The sequence below is a fragment of the Daphnia carinata genome, chromosome 1 (assembly GCF_022539665.2).
Source record: "Daphnia carinata strain CSIRO-1 chromosome 1, CSIRO_AGI_Dcar_HiC_V3, whole genome shotgun sequence".
NCBI classification, from domain to species: Eukaryota; Metazoa; Arthropoda; class Branchiopoda; order Diplostraca; family Daphniidae; genus Daphnia; species Daphnia carinata.
In genome coordinates, this window is record NC_081331.1 from 11,461,366 (window position 1) to 11,469,935 (window position 8,570).

The 8,570-nt window shown below is 40.5% G+C and overlaps 3 protein-coding genes across 3 annotated transcripts; 1 reads left to right on the forward strand and 2 right to left on the reverse strand.

Moving 5' to 3' along the window:
* Positions 1-141: 141 nt before the first annotated feature.
* On the reverse strand, positions 142-3,340 carry LOC130694019 (uncharacterized). Its single transcript, XM_057517159.2, has 6 exons — positions 3,228-3,340; positions 1,761-3,155; positions 1,192-1,688; positions 751-1,131; positions 577-693; positions 142-512 (listed from the first exon to the last, which is right to left on the reverse strand). Exons 2-6 carry the CDS (start codon positions 2,914-2,916, stop codon positions 423-425), a joined length of 2,241 nt encoding a protein of 746 aa, XP_057373142.1. The 5' UTR covers positions 2,917-3,155; positions 3,228-3,340; the 3' UTR covers positions 142-422.
* Positions 3,341-3,612: 272 nt separating this feature from the next.
* Positions 3,613-5,145, forward strand: LOC130694241 (uncharacterized). Its single transcript, XM_057517324.2, has 5 exons — positions 3,613-3,812; positions 3,885-4,121; positions 4,180-4,287; positions 4,353-4,640; positions 4,723-5,145. Exons 1-5 carry the CDS (start codon positions 3,705-3,707, stop codon positions 4,945-4,947), a joined length of 966 nt encoding a protein of 321 aa, XP_057373307.1. The 5' UTR covers positions 3,613-3,704; the 3' UTR covers positions 4,948-5,145.
* LOC130694352 (tubulin polymerization-promoting protein homolog) lies at positions 4,896-8,363 on the reverse strand. Its single transcript, XM_057517432.2, has 6 exons — positions 7,945-8,363; positions 6,437-6,654; positions 6,269-6,343; positions 5,805-5,934; positions 5,660-5,722; positions 4,896-5,595 (listed from the first exon to the last, which is right to left on the reverse strand). The coding sequence occupies exons 2-6, from the start codon at positions 6,646-6,648 to the stop codon at positions 5,476-5,478; spliced, it is 600 nt and encodes a 199-aa protein (XP_057373415.1). The 5' UTR covers positions 6,649-6,654; positions 7,945-8,363; the 3' UTR covers positions 4,896-5,475.
* Positions 8,364-8,570: the final 207 nt, after the last annotated feature.

The following is an 8,570-nucleotide window of genomic DNA, read 5'->3' on the forward strand; positions in this document are numbered from 1 at the left end:
TGAAAATATTTTCTAATTTGTAGGAGCATAGGATTACATGGTGGCAAAATGTTGGCAAACATTGTAAGTATGTGCATTTACTTTGTATTTTCAAAAATCAATTAAATCGAAGTAGCTTAGTTCATTTAGTACACTAGTAAATTCAAGGTAGCTTGTTTATTCTGCGGTGGAGCATTCCTGACCGACGTGTCAAACCGACCACACAACGAGACAACGAAGTAACTAGCGTTCATTACAATGACATGTAACTGTCAAGAAGTTTCGCCTAAAGGTCACAAAAAAAAATCACCTTGTAAGGCAGTGGACACAGACCTGTACACTGGTGTAAGATGTAGTCTCTCTGTAGAAAGTATGTCAAACGTCCGTCACGTCGTGTAAATAACGGCGGTTGTTATAGCGTATTCAGATTTGTTTGTCATCCCCTAATGACAAATGTACATCACTGTGTCTTGGTCCAATTCCGCCTCATCAACCAGAATCACGTGTTCAATGGTTAGCGAATCGGTGCCGCCCTAAACATTAGCGAAGTAAGTACACCAAGTCTTATTTAAGCTACAAAACCGAATGCCTCATTACCTCTTGCACCGCTTCTGCTTCCAGGATACATATTTCCTGCATGCTAGTGTCATTTTGTTTGGATTCATACCTTCTGGCATTGTTTGGCGTGATTGGGGCGCTATTCCTTTTCCCTAGCTGGACTCAATTCGATTTGCAAACAACTGAATGGTAAAAACTTTAATTATTTTTTACCTTAGCTATCGATTCAGCTCGTGATAATCTGATGTCGCTCATTAATTCTTCGACCGTAATCGAATCCGGGAAGTCCGTATCATTCTCATCGTAGAAATCATTCAGGTTTGCTTTGAGTGTATACGCGTGATTAGCAAGTCGGTACCGACTTCTTGCTACTCTGACGTTAAAGAAGTCAGTGATCTTCATTAAAGATGCAACCAATCCATCGACTGACGACTTGCTCCATGTAAGACCCGATTCACTCAATCGTCTCATGACCCCACTAAATGATTCAGGCTGGTGGGCAGTCTGAAGAGATAATCCAAATGGGCGAAGAGCCCATGCACCCATTCTGTTCATGTCAGGATCGATTGCCACGTCAAAATAATCAGAAAACTCCTACGAAATAATAAATTCTAAGCTATTATTAATCCAACACGGCGCATTTGCTTTGCTTACCTGCTTCCATTTCTTCAGGTAAAACTGAGCAAGGAGCGACTTGTATTTACCAGCCGAGTCTTGATTCAGTAGACGAATGAAGTCACTTTCATATTGCTGAACTTCTTGTTTTTCGGTTATGTTTAATGATTGTAGATTGCTTTTGATGCTTTGAAGTGCATGTTGCCAGCAACGGAGTCTCGTAACGCCAGGACAATTTTTCTCGATGGCACTGGTGATTGCGACGTCTTCATCGCTGATGATGATGATTCGCTCGGGTGTCTCAAACTCTGGGACTGCCGTAGCAAAGCGCATGAAGAAGGTATCATGTACTAGGGGCGTATCCTTTTCGTATATCACGTACATCAGCGGGATTACGGGCGTGTCTTCAAACTCTGTTTGTCGAAATGTTAAGACTGAAAGACAAAACTCGCCGAAGATAAATGTGCTGCCGTACGTAAGACACTGTACAGTAAGATCCTCTCTTTTGATGAATTGCCTGAATTCCGCCACAGTACCTTCATTCAAGAAAACAACATTTAAACGCTCTTACTAAAGCTTTTTAGTATACGCAAGACACGAAAACTTACTTTCATCGAAGCAAATGATAAGAATATTTGGTGCCACATGTAGATCACTCACAAAACCAGCGCCACTGGCATACAAATTGTATATAGCATCTACCGTTTCATGGCTAGAACGTTCAGTCTTGTTAAGGGATTTACGCTGCATCTTTGGCGTATTCCGAATCTGCTTCGTGCCATTTGGTGTTTCATTGAGTGAACGTTCGGCTCTGCGGATAAACTTTCGAGCATTTTGAATTTGCTTTACGTCTCTGGGTGCATCAATCATGTGACGAGCTCTGTTAGAACAGTCTGTTAACAGATCTGAATAGACTTGCAGTGGTAACTTCTCTGTCACCGTCTCCATCTGAATTTTTTTCAACACAGACGGCGCGGTACGATGATATTCCTTTTCTGGATCTTTAGAGTTTCCATGCGCGAAATCTCGGACCACGGACTCGTCTCCCTGGTACCACACTAATACTTGATTTTCATGCAACGGGCATTCGATTGCATTTTTTGTAAATTCCGTGCTGAATTCCTCTCCAGGACCCACTTGCAATTTGAAATAATAGCGCTTGGATTCCAAATCATTATAGGTGAATCTTGTCACTGAATTTTGTCTCCAGCGGTAACCGTCGACCCGCCAATCTTGGCGCTTTAAAGGAATTTCCCACTTAAAAATGTATCTGAAACCACCTTTCGGGCGAAGAGGAACTTCACTAAGTATTGGTAAACCGGCTTCCGGTAGAAAAAGCTTCATTTGATTTTCAAATCTCTGTGGTGCTTTGCCGTGCTTATCCAGGTCTGTGGCATCCTTTAGAGCAGCATTAATGGCAAGAGTATCATCACCTTGATACCAGATTAAGATCTTATTCTCATACAATGGACTTTCAATTGCATGTCTGGTGAAATCTGTTGTATATTCATTTCCTGGCCCCACTTGCACCTTGAAGTAATAGCGTTTGCAATCAACATCTCCATACTTGAATGTAACAGTTGAGTACTGCCTCCAACGAAATCCATCTGAACGCCATTCTTGGCGTTTGAGCTTATCCTCCCATTTGAATATATACTGAAAGCCAGTTTTGGGGCGGATTGGAACTTCAGTTAAAACAGGCAAGTTTGACTTTGGCTCAAAGAGCTGCATCTGAATTTCATATCTTTGCGCTTTCTTCGCCATCCTACTGTTTGTTGGAAAAAAGATGAGGAGCAGGCAAATCAACTTCTAGATGCTACTTTCAGCTTTACTGTGTGGGTAATCAATGTAGCAAGACCTTCTGAAGCAGAACCTCCTGATGCATTTTATGTAAGTATCAACCAGTATCACTAGATCGAAGAAACACAATCACTGATGGTGAAAGGCGGAATAGTATAATGGAGATGTTTCGGACGACCTCACAAGAAGTGTTTTTTCTCGATCTAAAATAAGAATCTCATAAGTTGGTGCAAACAGCATACCATTATCCACGTTAAATGAATTAGGATTTTCACCTCTTCGTTGCTCCTCTTTTTTAATTTGGATGTTTTGTTCTTGAAATTTTGGGTAACTTGTCGAGAAGATAACTTTTAACGAACCAAACAGCTTCAAAACGTCATGAGCTTGGGAAATGTGTTGTTGTTGCGCGGAATTCCGCGTAAGCTATTGTAGTCGCAGCGTCGCAGATTCAGAATCGCAAGTTCGCAACTAGGACAAAAAGTGGTAAAAAAACAATAGAATCAATTTTGAAACGCTAGTTTGATTTCCTTTATTTTAATTCAACGTTTACTTTGCCTTAAATAAAAAGAACAAAATATTTTCATTGACTTATTGTATAATAGATCTACGTGGCAACGTAGAGTAATTTAATTATGTTTGTCCAAATCGTCTGCATGAATTTTTGTTTTTATTCAATATAACACACATGTGCGAGGTTCAAACACTGAGTTCTAAGAGAATTTTGTTAATCAACAGAAGTCATCGATATCTAAATGGAATTCGGTATTTTTTCTGACGATTTTTTTGAAACAAAAGAATCTGACCAAAAGGAACAAACTGCACCACAGTCAACGTGGACGGCTCATCGATCGGAACCAGGGGTAAGTCCTAAGATTTCATATCTTTTACGTATGTGAAACGTAGTTATCTCTTTGTATTTTCATTTGAAATAGTGGTTTCACGAAGTATGTGAAAGAGCGTGTGAAAATGATGTTTCATTCAACATGAAGCATTTGCGTGCAAATCACTTGTACTTTACCGGTAGCTATACTGAAGCAGCGTGTGCTTTTACAGAATTAGTTAAGCTGATGAGAACTGGAAACCATCAAAGGGAAGTGGCTGAGGGTCTTGCTCGCAGTTTATTGAAAATTGGAGATACAAAGTTGAGCCTTGAGGCAGCCAGCCAATTAGTATGAATATTTTAAATATTAGGAGAATCATCTACTAATTATTCAGAATTGATCTCAGAAACTCAGTTGCAAGAGTGAAGCCCATTTCGCCTCATATCACATGTTATGTGCAGAAATACATAAAAAAAACCATGACCATAGCAAGGAGCTCGTTCATCTGCAACAGGCAACCCACTTTTTCCTGATATTTGATAAGCCAGACCTGTTAATTAGATATGAGTTTTCAATCAGGCAATCAAGATCCATTCAATGAATACCGACATGTGGCTTAAAATAGCTGAGTGCTATAGCCAAATGAGCCGGATTGACCCCTATGCTGTTCCGTTCACGTTGTCAAAAACCAAAGACGTAACATGGTTTGCTGCGGCAAGCTTATTACGAGTGGAAATCATTTTGAAGAGTTTAGTCGGCAGAGAATCTGGCGGTGCTTTGAAAAAGAAACGCAATCAAAAGTTACAGAACCGTGTTCATCCCGTGGTTGCCAGTCTTCCGCCGATTTTCATTTCGAAAGCTCATGAAGTATAATCCGACGTTTTCTTTTTCCCCATCACGTATTTTAAAGCACTAGCATTTTAACTTGGATCTTGTCTGCTCATTTTAGGCTTTGTGTCGGGATGTATTCAACCTAGAATTTCAAACACAAGACGAATCTGAATTTGTCGATTTGGGAAGTTCCAAATTGAACAAAACTGGAGAAAACGAGGAGTCTGTCGTTACGATGGCAAGTGAACGTCCGGGAGATTGGTTTGAAAAGCAGTGGTTCTCTTTTGCTGATTCCATTCAAGACGTGTATTATGTACCCCAAGTTAACATGTGTGATGCTTAATGCACGGTAAACGATTGTTTATTATTCGCTTGGCCTCGTCGGGCAATGTAAGAAAATTTAAAATTTTCCTTTTTTTTTAAGCAATTGAAAAGCGGAAGAAGAAAGGGTGGATACCGTCTTCTAAAAAGTCTTTAAAAGCAAAAGCACGACCAGCAAAACTTGTGTTAAATGGATTAAAATATGACTGCGTTCATATAATTTTTAAAAATCAAGTGGAGGCAAAAACCACGTCTTTTCTCATTTGCGGAAGGACGCATTACTGGAGGTTGTACGTTAGTATTTGTATCTGGTTAACATTGAACTGTTCTGTCCTGTCTACCGAATTGAACTTTTGACTTCTACTTGGAGGATAGGAATAACAATTTAAATTATAGTGAGGTCTTGGTAGCATATAGCAATTTGAAACTTAATAAGTTCATTAATAAAAAAAAAAGAATGGGGCAAACACCAAAAATACGCGCTTATGGAAATGGAAAGGAATCAAAGAAAAGTGAAAAATCTGGCGGATTGATGACACACCATATTTCTTTAATGACTCTTATCGTTCGAGCTTTTATTGTTAAAACCTTGGACGTAACCGGAGCCGTCGGGTTTATCCTGCCTTCCGTCTATACCGCGCCCGCGTCCACTGTCATCAAATCTCATTTTCTGCCGGAACGTTTAAAATAAGATTAGAAATAGAGTAAATTTTTTAAAAATGCCATCTACGTACGCTAGATCCAGTATATTTAGCCGAATCGGTCAGCCTATCTACTGCAGCTGTCTTGACAGCGACCTAAAATGTTTAGAGGGAAAAACATTAGTTGCTTATTTTAAATAATGGCAACCGTCGTCGCCTAGCGTTTTCAAAATTATACCGTAGTTCCGCTTGTTCCGGGTATGCCGCATTGAATCATTTTATCTCGAATTTCGGACAACTCAACTTTTTTCGCTTTGGCCAAATCCTCCAAAAACTTTTGGTAGTCGGCGAGTCCTAGTCTGAGAGACCTATTGAATGCGCAAATGTCAATAAAAGAAAAACGTTGCATCGTAAACATAGAGTTGACATTGACAAACGATAAGTTTACATGCTACTGACAAATATAGGCTTCCGGAAAAGAAGAGAACAAACTCGAGTCGAACACCCATGCGCCGTCTTACGCATAAATAATCGAATCAGATTTCTTCTTTATTTATTGTTTGTTTTTAGAGACATGGTATTGTACATGCTCTTAAAAAAAGGACGGCTTTTGCCAGTCATCCTTTTTTTTTCTCTCTCTTTGAGTCGCCCATTCTCATTTAGGAACAAAATCATTTATAGTAAATTTAAAACTGAACTTACTTGTATTTTTTGAAGTAGATTCCAGTGTCGGTGGCTGTAATTTTTTTCCCATCGATGACCTTAGCTTGTTTCATCCTGCATGACACACACAAATCATTTTTACCGTCGTCATTCGAAAAAGAAAGCGCCATTCGAGAGTCAAAATGTGTCAAATAAAAATGACGTTACCACTTGTCACTCTGTGACAAGGAGATTGCTTTGCCATCGGCTTTGCTGTCACCGAATTTTGCGAAGGCGCGGAACAGTTCCGCCAATGGATTTTTTGCTCCCGAACTGGGACGAGGAGATGCTGGAACGTCGGGCAATTCATCTTTGAGCGATTGAAGGGGTTGTTCTCCATTCAAGCCCTCTTGCGACGAATTAGAGTGGACATCAGCCATATTTTTCTAGGTATTAGTGGAGACAGGTCCCGCCATTAAAACGAGGAAGTCGTAAAGAAACAAATAGATAAAAGAGCAAAAGAAAAAGCCATAGTTGTGCGCGTAGAACAAAAAAGAGGGGAGAACATGGTACGGTCGAACGAACAAGCATTCGAATATGGTCAGGCGTCACGTAACGAATATTCTTGTGGGTAATCAAGTGGCGGCTGAGTAAACAGTGACTAAGCGAGAGCTTGTTGTTTTTTACCACGTCCCTATATACTTTTTCCCCGTAAGCCTCCGTTTACTGGCTTTTCTTCATTCTTAACACTTTTTTCAGTTTCTCACATGCTTCTTTACATTTTTGTTTTGTACATAGGGTTTTCTTTTTATTGTAACCACATATTGGAAAAACAGTATCCGAAAGCAATAGTCCGTGCTCTGATAATTATCCGTGTCGACGTGCTCGTCCGTCCGGAAATCAAGTACTAACTGACTGTATGTACATTTGAAAAGTCCCATTCACTTCGACCTCCCTCTCTATACATCGTTTATACCTCGCCTATTTGCGATACTTAAGCCATATTTGCGTGCGCTTAAACATACAACAAACACACAGACTCGGCGGTAACGTTTCGTTCATTTGCATCGGTGAGCTCATTGCTGTTCTCACCTTTTTTCGCATCTTCATCCTAGCGGCTAAAAATGCATAGTTCGAGCATAAAACATAAAAAGAAAGGCTGGTAAAAGTCTCATTTGGCCTCGTCCATCTGTTGCTTGTAAATTACCTTTCTTTTTTTGTGTGTGCCTATTGCTCAGCTTTTCAGCTGTGCAAATCTATTTATGTTTCAGAGCAACATCCTTGTGATGTGCGCGTCTTCCCGCTTCGGACCCTGATAATTTCCTCTGTTTTATCTGATCACGTCATCTTTATCGCTTGCCATGTTACATGAGGCAATCTTTTCCGTTTTCCTTTCTGCAATTTCTTTAAAAATGTCGCGTTTTTCTGATGACATCATCGGCTGTAGCCAATGCATCCTCTGCCAAACGACAAGCGAATCTACAATAAAGCCACGGCGAATTGTGTCATCATTTTACAGAGAACTATCCGGTCAAAAATCAATACGACGAGAGAGCATGCGCTTCAAAGACAGGCGTTACCCGTTCGCATTTCCCGCCATTCTTTCCCCCCTTTCCATCGTTTCCGCCGCTCTTTATTTATTATTATTATTTTTTGTTAATACCTCTTAGAAATAAAGTGGGCAATTGTCATTCAAAATGTCCGAATAGTCGAAACAATGTTGAAAAATAACTTACGTTTTCAGCCGACGTTCTCGCCTTTTTTGTTGTTGTTTTAGTTTCCGGGTAATTGAACAACAAAAGAACAAAGAAATTTTAGTTGCGTGGAGGATGGCTAAAATGAATCACAATCTATTCGATTTGCAACTGCCAGTCGGTGCGGAAGATGGATGGAGATGGTGGGTCGTCGAAACAAGCGATGACGTGCAACACGCGGCGTTGGTAATTTGTTGTTGTTGTTGTTCTCACAGTCTGGGTCGAATTGAGCGCGTGCCTTGCTCCGGACGAGTCTATAGCGTATAACAGGCACAAAACACTCCTCTCCTGCTCAGCTGGATGTAGAGGCCTGGTAAATGTGTGTGGAGTCAATTGTTGAAGCGGAGCGACGCGGCGGGAGAATGTAACGCAGCACGTACGTTAGTGAACAGAGAGCTTGAAGCGTGGGTTGTCTTTCGTTGTTTCATTCCTTCGTTCGGGATATCGTGACTAGCTCAACCCATCCACCAACGCTGTAATTTTTCTCCGAATCTCCTGACCTCCAAACTCGCTAGATGGCGTAGCCTACTGCCTCATCCATAATTCCTCCTCGATTTTATTTTTTAGAAAGGCAATGAATTGAAAATTCCAAAATAGCTGGATGGCCA

Bases quoted from the DNA above. Each gene is read 5' to 3' on its own strand.
- LOC130694019 (XM_057517159.2), bottom strand. From the start codon at position 2,916: ATGGCGAAGAAAGCGCAAAGATATGAAATTCAGATGCAGCTCTTTGAG. The intron at 1,689-1,760 runs GTAAGTTTTCGT...TCTTGAATGAAG, and splicing joins TATCATTTGCTTCGATGAAA to GTACTGTGGCGGAATTCAGG. The intron at 513-576 runs GTAATGAGGCAT...GCTAATGTTTAG, and splicing joins AAGCAGAAGCGGTGCAAGAG to GGCGGCACCGATTCGCTAAC.
- LOC130694352 (XM_057517432.2), bottom strand. From the start codon at position 6,648: ATGGCTGATGTCCACTCTAATTCGTCGCAAGAGGGCTTGAATGGAGAA. The intron at 6,344-6,436 runs GTAACGTCATTT...TGTGTCATGCAG, and splicing joins TTGTCACAGAGTGACAAGTG to GATGAAACAAGCTAAGGTCA. The intron at 5,596-5,659 runs GTACGTAGATGG...ACGTTCCGGCAG, and splicing joins CTAAATATACTGGATCTAGC to AAAATGAGATTTGATGACAG.
- LOC130694241 (XM_057517324.2), top strand. From the start codon at position 3,705: ATGGAATTCGGTATTTTTTCTGACGATTTTTTTGAAACAAAAGAATCT. The intron at 4,122-4,179 runs GTATGAATATTT...AATTGATCTCAG, and splicing joins TTGAGGCAGCCAGCCAATTA to AAACTCAGTTGCAAGAGTGA. The intron at 4,641-4,722 runs GTATAATCCGAC...TGCTCATTTTAG, and splicing joins TCATTTCGAAAGCTCATGAA to GCTTTGTGTCGGGATGTATT.